The sequence below is a fragment of the Pantherophis guttatus genome, chromosome 14 (assembly GCF_059756535.1).
Source record: "Pantherophis guttatus breed Tessera chromosome 14, ASM5975653v1, whole genome shotgun sequence".
In the NCBI taxonomy this organism is placed as follows: Eukaryota; Metazoa; Chordata; class Lepidosauria; order Squamata; family Colubridae; genus Pantherophis; species Pantherophis guttatus.
The window spans coordinates 71874-94199 of NC_142076.1; the positions used below are offsets into that span (position 1 = coordinate 71874).

At 37.1% G+C, this 22326-nt stretch overlaps 1 protein-coding gene across 1 annotated transcript in view; it reads right to left on the reverse strand.

The window, feature by feature from the left end:
- The window catches only part of LOC117667375 (uncharacterized), a 196580-nt gene that overhangs the window by 11479 nt on the left and 162775 nt on the right, over positions 1-22326 (reverse strand). The window contains exons 53-54 of the mRNA XM_087878699.1: positions 1539-1712; positions 420-652 (exon numbers count right to left, since the gene is read on the reverse strand). Of these exons, the coding sequence (XP_087734825.1) occupies positions 420-652; positions 1539-1712 (407 nt within the window). The remainder of the gene's footprint in view (positions 1-419; positions 653-1538; positions 1713-22326) is intronic.

Sequence of the window (22326 nt, forward strand, 5' to 3'; positions counted from 1 at the left end):
TGATGATCGCGCGGCTCAGCTGGGATCATCAGAGCCTTTTAAAAGCATTTTTTTCTACAACCTCTTCAAAAATGCTTTTAAAAGTTAAAAAAAAAGTTGGCCATGCCCACTCAGTCACATTACCCCCCACTAAGCCATGCCCACAGAAGCGGTAGTAACAAATTTTACATTTTACCACTGCCACAGATAGGGCTCTGCGTGCCATCCGTGGCATGCGTGCCATAGGTTCGCCATCACAGTTCTAGGGCCTAGAATTTGTGGATTCCTTACCAACAAATTTATCAGCCTTATTCTGTCACTTCCTGTAAACTTCTATGTCACATTCTACATTGTTCATATTATAAATTAATCTAATTAGCTATTAATCAATTGAACACCTCTCTCAGCCCTGGTCCAGAAGCACTTCATCGTTGACTCACATAGTGTGGAGATGACATGATAATTTGGGAGCCAGCTTGGAAAGGTGGACTGTCCTGGGATGTGGCAAGATGTTGGAGAACAAAAGGAAGTAGGCTTCTCTCCACTGAGAAGAGTTCATTGAGCTTCCTTCTTTTTTGAGGAAAAAAAGTGCATTTTCCAAGATTTCTTGCTGGATTTCAACAATGAAGGAAGGAGAAGATTGCCTACATGGACCAGCTGTGTCTATGGTGTCCTGAACAAGAAACATAACTCAGTTTGCAACACTCACGAGGAAACACTCTACCACAGTTGTATTTCCACATGTCGTGTGAAATTAGTTATTCAGTCAGCATAGTCAATATTGCAATATGCTTTCAGTGGGTTTCTCTAAGATTGTATGAATATAGAGGAAGACAACTGCATGGTCACACTTTGGACCAATTCTGAGAGTCTGGATGAGAAACTGTAAAAAGAACAATGGGAAACTTTGGTTCTGAAGGTAGCGTACATTTTAAAATAAAATAAAGTAAATGTAAGAAGCTCAAGTTTTCTGCCATTAATATGTAAATGATGCTTAGCAATTGTAACAGCTCACCAGAACACCTCTCATGGTGCATTAAAATCATGTGTGTTTTTAAAGTTCCCAAATTCTCACTGTTCAGGAATACAGCTTTTGCTGTCACTACAAAAACACAAATGGTGTAGGGTCTCCTGCTTGGGCAGGGGGTTAGACTAGATGACTACAAGGTCCCTTCCAACTCTGTTAATCTAATCTATAACAGACTAAAGACAGATCGGGGTGGGTTCTACTTACCTTTACTACCGGTTCGCAACGGGATCACACATGTGCGCTCTCTTTGCTCGTGCACGCACTTTCCTTCTGTGCATGCACCTTCTGTGCATGCACAGATCGCTTCTGATGACGTCAGGGTCAGTGAGTGGAGTCTCCTGCCGGTTTTACTACCAGTTCTATAGAACCGGTCCGAACCAGGGGCAATCCACCACTGAGTCAGATGTTATGAATACTCATAGATCATAATTTATTTGAATGGCTTTTTTGAGGGCAGCAATCCAGGCTGAAGAAATAGGCCCTCCATAGTGGAAAAGGAATCATCCCAAGATTAAGAACCAACACTTACCTGGCAAGGATCTCTTTGGAGCCTGGATAGATATTCATGGAGAGAGTAATAATTGCTAAAATTCTTGATCATTCCAATGGCACGTCTGGCTAGAGTGGCATTCTGCAACATCTGAGCGATGTTGGTAAAGTCAGCTGTTTCTTTAGGGCTGATATAGACAGGAGGTTTCTCCACCTGCAGATTAATTATAAGGAATTAATCTTTCTAGCTTTTTGGTACCACAAGCTTTGGTTCCACTGAGTTATAAGACTTTGGCTGAAAAACAGAACCAGTTCACATATGCAGGATGAAGAATACACTCTAATCAAATGGCCAGTATGAGATTGCCATTTTTGATTGTGGTCATGACAGAGTGTTCCCCTTGGCTCATTGTTAAGTAAGCTAGGCCATTTTTTTTCTTACTCCATAACTAAGAAAGCAGATGGGCAAGAATTACCTTTCAAAAATATGGCAATAAGCCATATACTGTTAAAGAAAAAAATATGGAGTAATTAATGGATATCATGGAAGGAAAAATGCTTTGCAGGAATAGAAAGATATGGAGAACTATGGTAAAAGTGGTGGTGCAAACTGGATTTCGTTTTTTCTTTCCTTATGTCTTTGGCATATTACTTTCTACTTCTAAAGTGTTGCTTAATAGGTCTACATTGCCTAGAAATACCTAGAAACAAGCAAAACTATTACTAGAAGCCAACATGACCTTGTCAAAAACAGATCATGCCAGACAAAATTTACTGCATTGTTTGACATAGTTAAAATGTATGGACATAGTTCACTTAGACTTCAGTAAAGCATTTGACAAAGTAGATCACAGCCTACTCCTTGGTAAGATAGAAACATGTGACATAGACAGTATCACCACTACATGGATTTGCAACTGGCTGAACATGCAGGTCTCAGTGGAACTACATCTAAAAAGCATGCAGTGGGCTAACAGAAGGTTCTGTTGGGCCCAGTGCTTTTCAACATCTTCATAAATGATCTAGATGGGGAAATAGAAGGGGAATTCATCAAATTTGCAGGTGACACCAATTGCTAACATTTTAAAAGGTATAGAAGGATCTTGGACTTGAACACTGAGTTCTATCCAACAAAACGCAATCCAATGGTGAGAAAAGTAACGTACTACTTTAGGCAAGACAAACCAAATGCTGTCTAGAATAAGTAGTACCTGGCTCAACAGCAGTGCTGGTAGAGGGATGTACGCATCATAGTGAACAAGCATTGTTATGTGCCAGCAGTGTGCTGCAGCTGCCAAAACAACCAATGCAGTCCTAGGATGCATCAACAGAGGGTTAGTATCAAGATCACATGAAGTGTTAGTACGGATTTATATGGCATTGGTAAGACCACACATAGTTGGTTGTGAGACAAGAAAAATAAAATATTTTGATTAAACAGGGAAATGTAATGATTAAATGTTTAAATGAAGTTTGAATACTGATAGGTGTATTTTTTTTCCTTTTTCTTTAAAATCTTGTTTTCTTTTTTCTCTTTCTCTTCTCTTTACTCTCTTTTGTTTATTCTCTCTCTCTCTGCTTTTTCTTTTTTTCTTTTTCTTTTCATTCCTTTTAAATTTGACTATATAAATATTAAATATTTATTTTTATTAAATAAATAAATATATAAATAAACATATATTAATCTGGTCATGAAATAAGAACATAAATGATTAAATGATAATATGATGTTTTAAATGTTTAAATGAATTTTGAATATTAACAGGAGTTATTCACAGATTTAACAACTAGAGAAAATTGATTTTAAGATGGACAAAAATATTGTTCTCATAGAAAAATAAGAATATATATGAAATGTGATGAATTTATGGGAAATGTATAATTTAGGAGAGAATATGTGAGAAGATATTTGTTGCAACACGTTTCTATTTTAAATTGGCAGGAGATATGGAGGAGAATATGTTGGAAAAGTAATTTATGTAATATGCAGTGAATTAGTTAAAATAAACAGCTAAAATAATAGAAGTAGAAGCAGAGGAAAGCATGCTGGTAATCAGCGATAACAGACCTTGGAGTGGAGGAGATTATGCTGCAATTAGTGGAAGGAGTGGAGGATACTATGCTGGAGAACAGCTGAAACAAAATGCTGTGAACCAGCCAAATAAATAGAGTTAGGAGTGGAGGAGATTATGCTGGTAATCAACGGAAGGAGTGGAGGATATTATGCTGGAGAACAGTTAAAATAAAAATATTGTAAACCAGCCAAACAAATAGAGTTAGGAGTGGAGGAAAGCATGCTGGTAATCAGCAATAAATAGATTTAGGAGTGGAGGAGATTATGCTGGCAATCAGCGGGAGGTATGGAGGAGATTATGCTGGAAAACAGTTTGCTGTGAACCAGCTAAATGATAGATTTAGGAGTGGAGGAGAATATGCTGGTAATCAGCGAGAGGAGTGGAGGAGAATACGCTGGAAAATAGCTAATTCAGTTGTGAACCAGCAAGATAATAGATCTAGGAGTAATGGAGAATATGCTGGAAAACAATTAAACAATTAAAATTAAGTAGGCTGGGAACTAGATAAAATTATAGATGGAAACGTGGAATGAGTGATAATGTGAACTGATCTTGAAGTGATTTTATGTAAAATGAGAAGTGTATTTCATGTCAAGATAAAGGAAATTGTAATTCAATAGAGGTTAAAACATAGATTTGATGAAATGAGTCTTATGATTAAGGAATATATATGGAATTCTGATAAAATGGAAAAAATTTAAGAGGGTGTTTATTTGGAAATGAAAGATTGTATATAAAAAGGAGCTGTGTTTATTTGGGATATAAGGTTTATGGTGATACAATAGAATGCTAAATGTTTAGAATAAGATGTTAGAATGTGTGATAAAAAAATTGTTGACTTGCTTTATTTTTTAAAGATGTAAATGGATGAAATTTGGAATCAAATTTGTTACAGTAGTGTGAGCAACTGTACTTATTCAATACCGGACCAAACTTTTGCCCTTAAAAGATGTATTTTATGTTTAAGAACATAATTTAATTTTAAAATAGTTTTAATAATTTAATTTAATATTAAAAATAAATAAATAAATATTTCATAAAAAAATGATTTGGAGATTGGAGGCTAATACAAACGATGAACGATTGTGTGAACTAGATATGTCCAGTCTAATAAAGAGAAGGACTAGGGGTGCCCTAGAGGAGACTGATATATGTGAAACAGAAGAGGGATTTTTTGACTTATTCTCTAAAGCACTTGAGGGTAGGATAAGAATTAATACATGGAAATATAAGCAGATTCTCAATTATCCAGGTCATGGTTGTCCCAAAAGTGCTTTTTCCAAAAGGCAACTGGACTTTCTTTTCTTTCCTTTGAAATTCTGAAAAAGAAACCAGAAGCATTGCCGTGAGACTGGCTGGAAATTAGCGAGCTCCAATGAGCCCGGTGAAAATCCAGCCAGACAAACTGCTGTTGGGAGGTCTTTGGACCGGAGCTGTCTTGTAGGGATGGTGAAGGAGGAGGGGCATCTTGGATGACCAAGAGGAACAGGCAAATTCCTCGGAAGGTTGGAGGCAGCTCTTCAATCTGGCGGCAGGGGCAGCGGCCATTAAAAACATCTGCTTTGAAGCTGGGGCAACCAGAATAAGATTTTGTGCAGGAGCGGTGTTTGGATGGTACCGGGTGAATGATTGGCCAACTCACAGGTAAAAAAGGAAATTTCTTTTAAAAAAAAACTTTAAAAGAACCCGGCAAGGAAACAAGTGGCTAATTGGCACTTGGGAATTTTAATGGAGGGAAAAGAACAAAGAGGAAGTCAAAGTATTAAAGCCCAGAAAATAAAACTTTATATTTGGATTTAAAATTGAACTTGGAGAAATTAAAACCAATATAAGAAAAGGAAATCTGAGGGAAAGTACTTTTTAATGAAGATTTGAAAGAATTTTGGGGGTGGAGCTGACGTCACGATGGCACAACTAAAGATCTTGGAGCTCCAGGATCACCGTCGATATCCTCACCGCTGGACGGTTCTTTTTGGACCTCACCGTCCCGTAGAGATGGTGATAGTGGAGGGCACATCCTGTTGATCCCAGGGACACCACAAAGTTCCTGGTTGATCCAGGAGAAGCCCTTTTTCCAGTGGCGGGGAGGCAGCCATTGAAGCTGCTGAAGTTGGGACAGCTCCGGAATGGAAGAGATTGGAAGAAAGTGAGTCAGTTTGGTGAGAGATTAAAATAGACTATATGAGAGAACACCCTGAGATTCAAAGTAAGTTAAATTGAAGACAGAAGAAAATTTCTTAGGGAGAAAGAAGTGGAGACAAGAAAGAAAGAATCACTGATTGAACTTCAAGAAGAAGGCTTAGCAACGATTGAAAAAAAAGAATGCACAGTAGGAGGCATTGTAGAATATAAAGAACAATGTGAAATGAGATCTACTAGAGCAATAAACCCTTCTTATAAAATATGAATATGGAAGAGAAAAAACTGATTACAATAAACATACATGGACTTAGTTTAGCTATTAAAAGAAGAAAGGTATTTCATAAATTAGAGAAGGTAAAATTTGATATAATCTGTTTACAAGAAGTGCTTATTAAAAAGCAACATGAACAAATTCTGGTACAGCCAAAATTAAGGAAAATATTTACTTCATTGCCACAATGTAAGAAAAGACGAGTTGTTTTATACATTAGAAACAATACCAGCGGAGCAAATTTATGCAGATGATGAGGAAAGAATTTTGATGGTGGAAATAATAGACAACAATATGAAAATACTTTTAATATATGCTCCAAATGACGATCAAGAAGATTTTTACAGAAAGCTACATATGAAAATAATTGAATTGGACTATGATAATATTTGCATGATGGGAGATTTTAATGGCATAGTAGATGAGAAATTAGACTACAATACACAGAAGGCAATAAAGCACAATAGAAAGATTCTTCCAAAATCCTTTTTTAAAATGATAGAGGAAATAAATTTAAAAGATGCATGGAGAGAAAGAAATGCAAAAAACAGACAATATACTTTTTATTCCAATAGACATTCATCATGGTCTAGAATAGATATGTTATGGACGATAATGGAATTGACCAATATATAGAAGAAATTGACATAGAAGCAAATACTTGGGCAGATCACAATCCAGTGACAGTGAAATGGAAAGGACAAAGGAAACAATCTAGATGAACTTTAAACAATACAGTATTAAAAGAAAAGGACTTTGTCAAGAAAACAAGAAAAGAATTGGCTTTCTTTTTTAAAGAAAATAGAAAAGAGGACATATCGATGCAAAATCTTTGGGATACAATGAAAGCTTGTATGCTAGAAGTCTGATAATAGACTATACAAGGAAAAGAAATATTAAGAAAAGACAAGCCTATAAAACATTAGAGGATGACAATAAGAAACTCGAAAAGTGTGTATACAAGGAACTCGAAAAGAAATTACAGAAAATTCCACAAAAAAGGGTATTAAAATAAAAATGGATACAATTAAACATAAAATGGGATTAATAGAAAAAGAAGATTTAGCACAAAAAATTAGAAGGCCTAAACAGAACTATTTTGAAGATGCTAACAAACCAGGGAGATGGTTAGCATATAAATTGAAAAAAGAGAGAATCAAAAAAGAGAGAATCCACAGCTAATGGATGACCAAGGACAAATTAGATTTGGGAATAAAGAGAAGAAAAAAATCATACAAGAAAACTATAGAAAACTGTATGAACAAGAAAATATAGAGGAGGAAAGTGTTAATTTCTTTTTAAGGGTTTTATCAATTGTTCTGTTTTGCTGATCGTTTTTAATTAACGGGGCCAAATCTATATATATTTTTAAATGTGTTTTAATATTTGTATTTGGTGTTTTTATCTGGCTGTTCACCGCCCTGAGTCCTCAGGGAGAAGGGCGGTATACAAATTCAAAAATAAATAAATAAATAAATAAATAAATAAATAAAATGATATCTGCAGAAGGTGAATCTACCCCAGGTTTCTAAATGATGTTAGAAGGAAATATAACGATGATGGAACTAACTGAAGCACTCAAAAAACAAAAGAATGGGAAGGCACCAGGCCTGGACGGACTGCCAGCAGAATACTACAAGACATTACAGAGTCGTTGAGTCTCCCATTGTTGGAAGCCATGAATGAAGATATGTCAAAGATGAAAATACCCAAGTCATGGTCAGAAGCATATAATACACTCGTTCCAAAGGAGGATACTGACCCATAACAAATCAAGAATTATAGACCTATATCCCCGCTAAATTCAGACTATAAAATCTTCGCTTCAATATTGGCAGAAAGACTTAAAAGATATTTAAATAATTTTATACATTCAGATCAAAATGGATTTCTGCCAAAAAAACAGATTAGAGATAATATGAGAATAATTCTGGATACTTTGGAATACTATGAGGCACATCCTGAAAAGCAAATGGCTTTGATATTTCTAGATACACAAAAAGCCTTTGATAATGTGAATTGGCGATTTATGTTATGTCAGCTGGAACACATGGGCTTTGGTAGAAAATTTATTCAAGCAATAGAAGCCGTATACTATAATCAAACAGCAAAAGTAATGATAAATGGAGAATAGGACATGACTGCAGGGATGAGTGAACCCAAAGAAGATCTGGGGGTGTTGGAAGTGGGCTAGAGGGGGATTGACAACTCTCCATTCTTGTCTCCTCCTTGAAATCCCCCCCCCCTTTTGTGGCCTCTCTTGACTGCTGTCCTGACCTGCTTTGGCCAGACCATTCTTGCCTGCCTCAGCTGTTTTGGGACCTTATATCATCACCCTCCTCATTTTGTATTGCCATCTGATTTCCATCCCTCTGGTACCGTGTTTGTTACATCTTGGCCTCCTTCCATCGCCTTTTATGGGCCTCAGCATTGCGAAGAGGGACAGCGGGCTATGGGCCTCGGTGTTGAAAGTCTTGGACAATTTCTGCTGCCTCAGTCCGGAAGGATGGATGGACCATGACTCCGCTGGCAGCTCTTCTGCCGCCTAGTCGCCGTGAGAGGGCGGCTGCGGTTAATTCCCCCCCTCACCCCCGGATAAAATCATTGCAGCTGCTGTTGACTTTCCATCGCTGTGAGAGAGCGGTGGATTTCCTTGGTTGCCCTATGCTCAGCTGCATTACACCTACTCCTCCCGACATTACCATCTCCGGCACCTATAGTCGCCCTTAACCATCTCCCATGTTTATAGACTGGCCTATACTGGCAGAGTAAAAAGGCGAGGATAAAATTGAAATTGTTGCAAGACACTAGAATAAGAGAAGGTTTTGGTTTGCCTAACTGGGAACTTTATTATCAAGCGACAAATTTGATGTGGATTAAAGAATGGATAACGTTAAGAAATATTAGATTATTGATTTTAGAAGGACATGACTTGCTGTTGGGATGGCATGCTTTTTTATGGTACAAGGGAACAAAAACACATGGGTACTTTAGGCATTATATACGAGAGGCTTTGTTACTAAACTGGGAGAAGATTAAAAGACAACATTATTTAAAAATTCCAGTCTGGTTATCAACGATTGAAGCATTTTCATACTCAATAACATTTAGAAAGGAACAAATTGTTAGGTATACTGAATTATTGAATTAAAGGTGAACTTAAATCGAAACAAGAATTAGAAGAACAAAGTATAAAGATGAATTGGTTTTCTTATATGCAAATACAGTCTAGATATGATAAAGATTGTAAGACAGAAGACCAGAGATTTTTTCATTGGGGATTATACCTGAAATATACAATAGAAAATTGAAATATCTGATTGTTAATGTATTAACAGCGGCTAGAATTGTGTTTGCTAAAAATTGGAAAAATGAGAAAATACCAACACAAGAAGAAGTTATTAAGAAAATAATGGAATGTGCTGAAATGAGTAAATTGACATTTGAAATTAGAGAACAAGAAGATAAACAATATTACAAGATATGGGATCTATTTTATCAATGGCTAGATAAAAAAAATATGGAAATGAAATATGGCTGAGATTTTGACAACATAAGAATTTTAGAATTACATAACATATAACATAAAGATATTTGACTGAATAAGGAGGATGAAATGGATTTATAATATAAATTAATGCAAACTTTAGAATACTTTGTATGAAATGAAGGAAGATATAGCCATAGTTCAATAAATGATTATTGAGGATAATAACACATAGATACATATTGGATTGATAACATGATAAATTAGAAAAACTGTAATCCATGAATATGTGAAGTAGCACAAGAGACTTGTAACCAACCAACACACTGTTTGTATTTGTAATTGATGATGATTTTACGTTTTTATGTTTGTTTAAAAATAAAAAAAATAAATAAAAAAGAATTGAAAGAATTTTGACAGTTTTGAAGTATGAAGGAAGAACAAAGAGGAGGTTAACATATTAAAACCCAAGAAAGAAATTTTACAACTGGAATTAAAACTGAATTTGGAGATTGATCTGGTTGTTACCCTATCACAACCAATGGAATCAATAATCCTGATGAAGGACATTATACAAGACTATGGTAAAGTTTCAGGTTTCAGATTGAATTCAAAAAAGACTAAAATGATAGTTAAAAACATGACACAAGATCGCAAACATGAGCTTGAAAGGAGGGCAGGTTTTGAGATTGTACCTAAGGTAAAATATCTAGGAGTTCAGGTTGCAGAATCAAACATGAAATTGTTTCAAAATAATTATGAGGTGTTGTGGCGAGAGGTGCAGAAAGATATGGAGACTTGGAAAAAACTGCAGCTGTCTCTACTTGGAAGAATAGCAGCAGTTAAGATGAATATTTTGCCAAGATTTCTTTTTTTGTTTCAAATGATTCCGGTGCTTAAAAGTGATAAACAATTGAAAGTTTGGCAATTTGGAGTGAATAAGTTTGTCTGGAACGAGAAGAAGCCGAGAGTGAAATTGAAAATTATGCAAGATGTTCCAGAAAGAGGAGGTCTTAAACTTCCAAACCTACAGCTATATTATGATGCAGCAGCTTTAACTTTAACAAGTGATTGGTTTGGAAGTAAAAAGGCTGGAATATTGAATGCAGAAAGTTTTGATCTTGAATTTGGATGGCACGCTTACTTATTTTATGATGACAAAGTTGATAAAATATTTAAAAGTCATATACTTAGAGACTCTTTGATGAGAGTTTGGAAGAAGCACCGACTCAAATGGGATTATAAAATACCGCTATGGTTGGATCTTGGTCATACTTTGTGGAATACAAATATAATGTCACTCGGGGGGGTTTTATACAAAGAGGTTCTTTTTACAGATGCGGGCAGATGGCAGCTGAAGAATTTGCAGACACTGTTGGACGAAGGGATTAATTTAATTTGGTTACAATATAATCAATTACAATTGAGATGGAAAGAGGACCAAAAAATTGGTATTATGTTGCATGAGGAAGAATTGGTTAGACATATAAGAGAGAAAGGTCCAATGCATATTAAAAGGCTTTATAATGTTTTGCTAGAAAGGGATTCAGAAACTGAATTAGTTAAAGACTGTATGATTAAGTGGGCACAAAATTTTGAAGAACCAGTGAAGTTGGAAACATGGGAAAAAATTTGGGTCCAGAATGTTAAATTTACACAGTCGCAGAATTTGAGGGAAAATTTTTACAAAATGTTTTATAGATGGCATCTAGACCCTAAGAAACTGTCGTGTATGTATCCTAATGTTCAGCCAAAATGTTGGAGGTGTGATTGTACAGATGCTACATATTTTCATATTTGGTGGACCTGTAAGAAAGTTAAGGCTTTTTGGATAAAAATTTGGTGGGTTATGCAGAATGTTTTGAAGAAAAAAATTCAATTTTCTCCACAATTGTTTTTATTGGGTATAGCTAAGGGTTTTACAGTGGATGAAACAAAGTTGATTTTGTATATGATTACAGCAGCGAGATTGTTGATAGGTAAATATTGGAAAAATGTAGCTTTGCCCACCGTTCAAGAATGGACTTTGAAGATGGCCAGTTTCGCTGAGATGGCGAAGATTTCAGCATATCTAAAAGATCGTTCACAAGAGACTTATGAATGTGAATGGAAAAAATGGATAGATTATGTGCAGAACAAATATCAAACTAGGAAGTATCAAATAGCTTTTTATTGATAGTATTATATTATATTAAGATAGAAATATTTGAACTATGTGAAGATGAAAAATGATATGGGGGTTGGGGGGGGTTTAAAGTTCAAGGTTTTTTTTTTATATAAAGGGGATAATGATGGGGTACACTCTATGGAAGTCCGGGGGGGAGGGGAGGGTTAGGGGGGGTTAGGGAGGATGGGTTGGGGAGCTTGGGGTGGGTTAGGGGGGTGAAAACGGGGTGAAAATGTAATTGTAAAACTTTTACAATAAAAAAAAAAACTGAATTTGGAGAAATTAAAAACAATAAATGGAAAAGCAATTTGAGAGGAAGTATTTTCTATGTGGATTTAAAATACTTTTGTAAACTGGTTACTTTGTTGTTCTGAGAAGTGTGGATTGGAAAGACACATCTGCTGGTGGAAAGAAAGCACTACAACAACTGACCAGAAAATTCAAGGAAATTACAACAGTGATCTTGATCACTACAAGAGCTGTGAGAAATTATAAGGAGTATTTGTTTTGTTTTAAGGTGCTTGGTCTTGACGTCTAAAGGAGGTGGACAATAATAAAGCTTTAAGTTGGAGTGGATTGGACAAACATTTGTACTGGATATTATCTAGATAAAAAAGAGACAATGTGGACTAAAATTTTAATTAAATATAAGTGGAATTACTAATACTTTTTTAAACTAATAATATGGAGGCTTGGATGTGTGAGGAATTAATTGAGATGCTTAAAACTGCGTGAATCAATAAAGGGCAATAAAAAGTCAGAAACTTTGTTAGGGAAAACAGGAAAATGGGAAAAAGAGAATATAAATGAGAAACAAAAAAATGATATTGAAGGAAAAAGAATTGAAGACAAAAAGTTAGATGATTACACTGGGATTACAGTGGCAAAAAAAGAATGGATGGGGGGAATATTTAAAAAAAAAAAAGCAATTTAAGGGAAGAGAAGGAAATGGGAAAAGATTAGGTAACCACAGGGTGATGGACTCAAAAGGTAGAGAAAGGATTCCGGAGAAAAGATATAATAAATATATATAAAAAAAGAAGAAGATAAGAAAATGGGATGAAAGGAAAAAATCATTAAGAATTCTGGTGAGACCAGGAGAAACTGGTTAAAAGGGGAAGAATAATGGAAAGAAGGAAGGGAATTATATATTAGTAGATCTAAGGGAACTATATTAATAATAGTAAATGTGAATGTAAAAGTAAATATGATGCTATTTATTGTGTATTGTAAAATGGAACAGCAGATGAAATAATGAAGTGGTAATTAGGTTTAATTATGAAAATAATTGAAATTAAGATACAAAATTGAAATGTAAAAAAAAGTGTGATGGGGATTTTGAAATATATTGTAAATGAGGAAATAAAATAATTAATTGATGCTATAATAGAAGTCAGGAATTAAGGGCGGAGAGTGATATTGCTTATTATATATTAATAAGAGTTAAGATGTGGAAGATCAATAAAGGGTTTCAATGTAAGAATTGAATATGATGAAGTTTATTGTTTATAAACAAAAAATGTGATGGGGATTATAAGAAATATATTTTATAAATGGAGAAATAAGAGGCTAAGAAATTAGGATTTGAAGGGCGGATGGTGATACTGTTTATCAGTGGTGAAATCTGAACCGGTTTACTACCGGTTCGCTGGCTGCGCATGCGCCAAACGCGCACTGTGTGTGTGTGTATGCCCAGTGGGTGCCAAATGCGCTCTACATCAAACGTGCGCACCAAAAGGAGGCTTGGGCAGGAAAGTAGAACAGCGTGCGGGGGGGTGGGGGGGTGATCACCTGTGGCGTGCGTGGGAACTTTTATAAAACCTTTTAAAAGCGTTTTTTTACTACCGGCTTGGGCGAATAGGTAGTAAAAAAATGCTTTAAAAAAGTAAAAACAACGTTCCAGCAATCGCGCGGCATAGCTGTGATCGTTGGAGCCTTTTTTTTTTTTTACTTTTTTAAAGCATTTTTTTACTACCTATTTGCCAGAACTGATTGTAAAAATATGCTTTTAAAAGGTAAAAAAAGGCTCCGCCAATCACAGCTGTGCTGTATGATCATTGTAACCTTTTTTTTTTACCTTTTAAAAGCATTTTTTAATTACCTATTCGCCGGAACCAGTAGTAAAAAATGCATTTAAAAGGTTAAAAAAGAGGCTCTGCGATCACAACTGTGCTGCGCGATCATCGGAACTTTTTTTTACTTTTTAAAAGCATTTTTTTACTACTGGCTCAAGTGAATAAGTAGTAAAAAAAATGCCTAAAAAGTAAAAAAAAAAAGTTCCGACGATCAGCTGAGCAACCCGTGATCGTTGGAACTTTTTTTTTTTTTACTTTGTAAAGCATTTTTAACTACCAGTTCTGACAAACCGATAGTAAAAAATGCTAAAAAAGTAAAAAAAAAAAAGTTCTGATGATCATGGGTTAGTCAGCTGATCATCAGAACTTTTTTTTACATTTTTTACTACCGGTTCGGCCGAACTAGTCCGAACCGGTAGCATTTCACCCCTGCTTTTTATATATTAAGTATTAAGAAGAGATGATAAGATAAAAAAATAGAGAAGAAAGAATATTATGGCAGAAAATGAAATATGTAAATTGTATTTGGAAAAAACAAAAAAGAAGATTGGAATAGATTATAAAAATAAATATATAATTATGTTATAAGTTGTAAAATATGTGACCAATACTCTGTTCATAAAATATGTATGTAAAAGAAAAATTCAATAAAACTTGTATTTAAAAAAAAAGAAATTCTGAAAAAGAGGTGAAATGTTTTCAAAGAAAAACAAAACAAAAGGTCCAGTTGCCTTTTGGAAAAAGAACCTTTGGGATAATGGATTAAAGATTACCAAAGAGAGATCTAATCTAGAATTAAGGAAAAATTTCCTGACACTGAGAACAGTCTTTGGAATGGCTTCCCTCCAGAAAGGTGGGTGCTCTAGCACTGGAGGTTTTCAAGAAGAGATTGGACAGCCATTTGTCCAGAATGGCATAGGATCTCAGGCTGGAGCAGGTGGTTGGACTAGAAGACCTCCAATGTCTCTTCCAACTTTTATTCTAAGTACAGTACATGTATGGGATTGTGTTGCTTTGAAAACAACACTCTATAAACTAGGGGTCTGATTGTGTTGTGATACCTTCCTACGCACAGAGTTTGGCCATGTTAAAAACCTGATCAGACCAAGGCAGGCATAGTGGTAGAGCTAATAAAACTTGTTCCTGCTCTTTTGAACAGTGCAAGTTTGCTCTAGCAACACAAACAGATAAACCTGTAGCTAATTGTAATAGTTAAATTATCCAGGCATCTGTGAAAAACCATCTAGCAATTAAAGGAATTTTATGTGTGTTTCACATAAATGATTTATATACCATATTTTTCGGAGTATAAGACGCACCTTTTTCCCCCCTTAAAGGGGGTGAAAATTTAGGTGCGTCTTATACACCTAATGTAGCACCGCCCAGCCACTGCCCCCCACCCTTTGGCCTGTGCCTCGCAGCAATTACCTCCTTGCAAGCAAACAGCAAGAAAAAACAGCTCCTTTCAGCTTCAACACAGCCTAATTAGTTGATTGGATCAGCCTCCTGACTCTCAGCTGATTTGCTCTCAGCTGTTTTGTGCAGGGCTCAAAGGATTTTTTTCCCTTGTGCTAATCAAGCTATGCTGAAAACAAAAATGAAAGTAAAGCAGGGTGTTTGCTGCAATGAGGCAAAATTAGGCAGAGGGAGATTTCTTTTTCTTCTTTTTCCTCACTAAAAAAGGTAGTTGCAAACAATGGGAAATTTAGGGCAAAAGAGGAGAGTTCAAGATTTTAAAACACAAAAGGAAAAAGGAGAAAGAAAAAGGCAAAAATAAAAATGGGAAGGGAAAAAAAGAAAAAGAAATAAAAGAGAAAGATGTTATACATATTTAGAATTGAAATATGAGTAGTAGTAAGAAATAAATGGGAAATCATGATTGTAAAAATGAAATGAATAATAATTGGAATATTTATCTTTGTATTTTTGAAATCTAGACAATGATGTTATTTTTTTATTTTTTTAGAAATATGAATTAGTATAAACTGTAACAATTGAAATACTTTTAATGGTATATGGTGGTGAAAGTAAAAAGGATTAAGTTGTAGCTCGGATAACAGCTAGAACATTTTTAAATTTAATTAGGGAAATTGTAACGATTGAAATATTTTTAATTATATATTGTGATGAAAGTAGAAATGATTAAGTTGTGATTTGGAGGATTATATGGGCAAAACTATTTGGGTTATTGGGAGAGTTTAAGATGTGAAAATGAGGGCAAGCCTCCGGCCCCGAGGAACCTGCCCGTTCCTCTCAGCTGTCCGAGGGGTCCCTCTCTATCCCCCTGTCCCTACAGGACAGGGGAGGTCCAAAGACCTACCGGCGGGGGCTTGGCAGACGGGGTTTTCGTGGGGCTCCGAAGAGCCCGCTAATTCCCCGTCTGTATCTCCGCAGCGCCAACCGGAAGTCTCAATGGAAATAATTGGAATATGCATTTTCATATTAATATACAAAAAAGATAGTTATATAACTGATTTATATTAAAATGTTTAATTTGTATTAAACAATTGTAATATTACATAATTAACCAATGTGAGGATGGATATAAAAATAGATGACAAAAGGAAGGTGTATAATATAGAATAGAAGGGAAAAAATGAATTTGATTAAGATTAGAGATGAGGATGAAGGGTAATATTGGTTTTAAAAAAATAGATGAGGAATAAATATGGCAAAAAGGAAACATAGAAATTGTAAATTTAATTGAAATTACTAAACACTGTTTAAATTTGTGAACAGGCCAAATACTCTGTTCAAAGAAAATACATTGTATGTTTGTATGTGTGTTTGTCTAAAAATTTAAAAAAAAAAACTTTTTATAAAAAAAACAAAACAAAAAAGGTAGGTCCGTCTTATACCCCGGTGCATCTTATACTCCGAAAAATACAGTATATAAGGATGTGTGTGTTAAACAATTTAAAAAAACCCAAATCCTGCTGTGCTGCTTTATTGTGGTAGGGGGCAGTAGTGAAATCCACTTACCTTCGCTACCGGTCCGGGAATGGGAGTGTGCAGGAGCCTCTTCTGCACATGTGCAGAGCCTTCTGTGCATGTGCAGAGGGTAAAAAATGGGACATAATGATGTCCTGGCAGGTGGGCGGAGCCTACCGCTGCTGGCGCTACTGGTTCGCGCAAGACGGATGGATCAGGCCGGATTTCACCACTGGTAGGGGGGTAGTGTTGGGAAACTACCAGCCAGGCCAGGAAGAGGGATCAAGAGGGGAGTAAGCCTTGACTTCCGGTTGGCTCCGCAAGCTTTGAAGACGCTCTTTTACGAGTGCCCAATCCCCGGTTCCGTAAAAGCCCCAGAACAGCCGAAAAACAGCTGTCTGGAGGCTTGGAACCCTCTCCCCGGGCAAAGGGGAGAGAGAAGAGTCGACAGGCGGAGGTAGAGCCCCCCAAGTGTGCTAGGAGAAATCCTGGGGCGCAAAGGGTGTGGGCTCCCTATTGAAGCCTGTCAAGCTGCTCCGGACCAGGGATGACTCCACCAAAGCGGAGCTAGAAGCTGCGACCAAAATCTGCTGAAAATCAACGGAGGGACTTTTAACATCTTTACTTTGATCGCAGACAGAGCAAATCAGGAGAAAACAAAAAGGAAAACTTGCAAGTAACACTTTAACTCCGTTTTAAAATGCAGAAAATGGCGCCTGAGGGCGGGAGGAGGAAACTACCAGGGAAAGTGCTTGTTAAGGCTTGTTAACGTTTGCAACAGTGATACAACTATTGGATTACACCCTAAGAGAAAGTTTTAAAGTGGAAGCGGCCAGGGAAAGAATTTGGTATTGAGGAACAGAATTTGGTACTGACTTTAACTAAAATCTGGTTTTTATACTGTGTGGAAAAGAGTTGAATTGTTGTCCTGATAGCTGGATGAATACAAAGTGGCTGAAATATGGCTGACAACAGGGCTGGTGAATCAGCAAATTCCCAAGCCGTGACTGTCCAGGCTTTTCAAGAACTTCTAGACTCTTTTACTTCTGCCCTGTTGGATACAATTTATTTTTATTTTATTTTATTTTATTTTGAATTTGTATACCGCCCTTCTCCCTGAGGACTCAGGGCGGTGAACAGCCAAGTAAAAACATCAAGTACAAATATTAAAATACAGTTAAAATATACATATATAAATATGGCCCCATTAATTAAAAACAATAAACAAAACACTTAAAAACACTTAAAAAATTAGGCCAGCCCGGCTTGCTGGAAAAGGAAGGTTTTAAGGGCACGGCGGAAGGCACCGAGGTCTTGGATTCTCCTTATCTCTGGAGGCAATTGATTCCAGAGGGTAGGTGCCCCCACAGAGAAGGCCCTCCCCCTGGGGGTCACCAGCCTGCACTGTTTGGCTGATGGCACCCCGAGGAGGCCCTCTCTGTGGGAGCGCACGGGTCGATGAGAGATCGTCGGTGGCAGCAGGCGGTCTCGAAGATAGCTAGGCCCTATGCCATGGAGCGCTTTAAAGGTGATAACCAACACCTTGAAGCGCACCCGGAAGACCACTGGGAGCCAGTGCAGCTCGCGCAGGAGCGGTGTTACATGGGAGCGCCAGGCTGCTCCCGTCACTACCCGGGCTTTTTCAAAAAACAGCTTGGGAAAATATAAGCAGTTGTTAGAGGGACAGCAGGAAATTATTCAGAGGAATTTGTTTTTGGAAGATCAAGAGATGGACAGGATTAAGAGACAGGCTGGCACAGTTGAAACAAAGGTTTTGGTGGGCATTTCCATTCAAATGATAGAAAAGCAACTAATAGTTTCTTTATTGCAAGCTGACAATCTTTATGGCAACAAATTTTGGCTATATGGACAAAGAAATGGACTGAATGATCATACAAGCAAAAAGAGACGAAATGGGGATTTAAAGTTAGAAAACGCGACCTCAAGAAGAGAGCGAGTATTTCAGAAACATCAACCTCAAATCACCATTTTAAAAGTTTCAAAAATAAAATTGGGGCGACTGTTGAAAGAATTTATAAAAAAAAAGGATTGGAAAAAATATAGAAAGAAGAGAAGAACAGAAGATTAAGAAAGATATCTTCCTGTGGATTTTGAAATTGGCATCGGGCAAACATGTGTTTTAATGGTATTAAGAGATTTTTAAAATGTTTAACATAAGGTTATATTATTTTAAAAGATATATGAGATAAATTGTATAAGCTTTCAAGATGCCTAACCCTTTGAAGCGAAGAGGATTAATGTTAAATTCAGAATTTTATTGCAAAATGATAATTAGTTTTGGATAGTAAAGGGCTGCTCTCTAAAAAGTTAGAGGTATTAAGACGGTTAATTGAAAATTTGAAAGACATCCTCCTGTAGATTTTGAAATTTATATTTGGTAAAATAGGTGTTTCAAAGGTATTAAGAGATTTTTAAAATGTTTAACATAAGACTATATTATTTTAAAAGATATATGAGATAAAATGTATAAGATTTTAAGATGAAAAAAATTTTTTTTTCTCTTTGAAGAAAAGAGGATTAATGTTAAACTCAGAATTTCACTAGGGAGTAATGTTCAAAAAGAATGATGTTCGAGGGTATAGAAATGGAATTTATTCATGATTTTTACTGTTTGTAAGACTGCTAAAGTATTGGATTATACATCAAGAAAAAGTTTTTTTTTTATAAGTAGGAAGAATGAATTTAATTTAATTGGTTTTGAGAATTTATAAAAGGGAGGTTGATGAATTGGAGCAAAGGGAGTTAAAGAACATGTGGGAGTTTTGAACTTTATAATTTGTTAGTTTATTTTAGCATATGTTTGTTAGATGCTATACCCTGTTTTTGCTCTGGGAAGTCAGGGGTGGGTGGGAAGGGTGGGATAAGGGATGGGGGGGGAGTGGTAATAGAGAAATGTTTTAGCAGAAGAAAGTATCCATGAGTAGAACACAGGAGTTGCTCAGACACTAAAGGAGGAAAATATTTCACAGCAAAGAAGTTAGAAAGGAGAGAGGAGGAGGGGGTAGGAAGAGGAGAGGGAGGGTGAGGAATGGAAGAAAGGAGAGGAGGAAGGGAAGGGAAGGGGACAGGAGTAGGAGTGAAGGTGAGAAGGGGGAAAAGAAGAGAGAAATGGGGGAAAGGGAAAGGAAGTAGGATGAGGTGGGAGAGGAGGCAGGAGAAAGTAGGAGAGGAGGGAGGGAAGGGAAAGAAAGGAGGAGAAGAAGAAGGTTTGTTGTGGAATGAGGGAAGAAAGAGAAGAAGAGCAACTCCGAATGTAATTAAAATGTCTTATTTTAATGCTTCTTTAAGGGAAACATGTATATGTAGGATTTCTTATGTATAAGAAAATGTACAATTTCTATTATGTGGGGAAGGGGAAAGGGTGGGGGGAGAAATTTGTTTGTATTTCTTATAAAACTTTTCAATAAAAAAAAAAGAGGGGAGTAAGCCTTGAGTTGTGCAGCTGCAAGAGAACTAGGAATGATACCCCCCTGCCAGCTTCCTCCCCAGTCTAAGTTCTAAAGAAGAGGTGAGAGCAAGCAGTCTGGGGAGATTCTTGAATTATAGGTGGAATACAACCTATTGGACCTTTCATGTGTAGATCCGGTTGCTTGGGCCGAACAGGTGGGATGTTCCTCGGCTGGATGAACAAAAAATGCCAGGAATGAATCCCAAAGATACATATTCGCAGCAGGCATGAAAACAGGCATCACAGCTGCCCAACTAGCAGCTGCCCAGGAAGCAGGCCCCTGCATCAGGCAGCAGCAATATACGAAGACAATAGTAAAGGCATCAATTCATACTGCATGCGAAAGGGCCGTGCTAAACTACTCCTGTCAAGAAAATCACAGATAGACCTCATGAAAAGATTGATGCTGTTGTGACAGACAATAGCAGGTTGGATGGCATACTACTGAGGAAGTGCTGAGGGTCTTTCAGAGTACTAATGAAGTTTATGACATTAAAGCCTTATTGCAATACAGGAAAATAAAATCTTAAACTGAAAAGATTGAATTACATGAAAGCTCTTAAGACAAAACCTCTGGTCCTGGTGATTGACCCAGATTGGATCCTGCAGCATTATCCTGGGACACGTATATTCACCTTCATTCATGAATATTATTAATGTAGGTTGAATAGTAATGGGATGAGGGTACAGCTTCATCTTTGCTAGTAAAATGGGTTCAATTAAATCATCAAGAATAATACCCTTTACTTAAGTAGTTGTGCATTATCAGCCTAAGAGGGCAGCAGGCTATCATTGTATTGGCTAATTTTCTTCAGAGTTGCTTCTGGGGAATAGAATCAAAGGCTGCCTCAAGCCTATACAGAGCTGCAGTCCTCTCTGTCCAAAATGTGAATTTTGCTGTTTTCAAAAGAGTGGCCTTTGTCTTTTAAATGCAGATGGACTGCTGAATCTTGTTCTGATTTCCTTGTCCTTTCTCCTATGTTGTGCCATGCGTTTATGAAGTGGTTGTTTTGTTTCACCAGTGTACAGATCTTCACATGTCCAATGCAGTATATCTAGTACCGTATTTTCCGGTGTATAAGACGACTGGGCGTATAAGACGACCCCCTACTTTTCCTGTTAAAATATAGGGTTTGGGCTATACTCGCCATATAAGACTACCCCTCTTCCAACGCACACCAAATAAAAATTAAAAAACATCAGATTTGATTTCAATATGGTAATTTTAATTCAAATGCTTATGCCTTTCCAAGAATCTAGTACACCAGGATACAGTGGCCTTAAATCTGTTGCTGTGATCTGGGTTAGATTTGGCCCACTGAAGTGCAAACAAATGTATTTTATTTCGTGTCACTACATAACCGTTTTGGCGATGCTCATTCACCATGTCTGCTACATGTTTTTCGAGTTCTGGCCAATGTGGGGTGCCTCTTCTTAATGCACACTTACCCCTTGGCATACTCTTTAACGCTTTTACATTTGCTTTCCAGTCCCGAACCATCTTTTCTGTTACTCCATATTGTCTTGCAGCAGCACAGTTATTATGTTCCATGGCAAAGTTTAAAACTTTAAGTTTAAAACTGGCTTCATATTTCTTTCTTCTTGCTGGTGAAGCCATGATGGGGTCTTGACTGTTATATTTGTATACTATACTGTATGTACTGTTGCTGTACTGTAGAGAAAGGTAATGGGCTACGTGTAGTGGCAAGAGGGCTATTTTGTACCAGGTTTTTTTCCTTCACCCATGCAGCCTTGTCGAGATCCGCACACTTCATGAATCTGAGTTGCTGGCACTGACTGATGACATTGACAGAAAGCTGTGCCAATCTAGTCAAGGCTGCATGCTGCTGAATGCTGGAACCAGCTGGCTGCTGAGCGGAGCTTCTCCCAGGCATCTAGGGGGGTATTACCGACGCTCCGACTTCCCCAGCTGACCCCCACCGGTCTGGGGAAGTCAGAGCGTCGGTAATATCTCCCTGGATGCCTGGGGGAAGCTCCGCGCAGCAACCAGCTGGTTCCAGCATTCCAAGGAGGTCCACGGTGAAAGCGGCACCGCGGTCGACCTGGGCCAGCACCTTGCACACCTGGCTCTGCGTCTCCATTATGAGAAGCTCCATGCGACTTCGCATGTCTCTGCCCCAGTCGCGCAGCTCTCGCAATCCGCTCACCGGAGGAGCCATGAAGTGTTCGCACTGCCTTGCCTGATCTTCC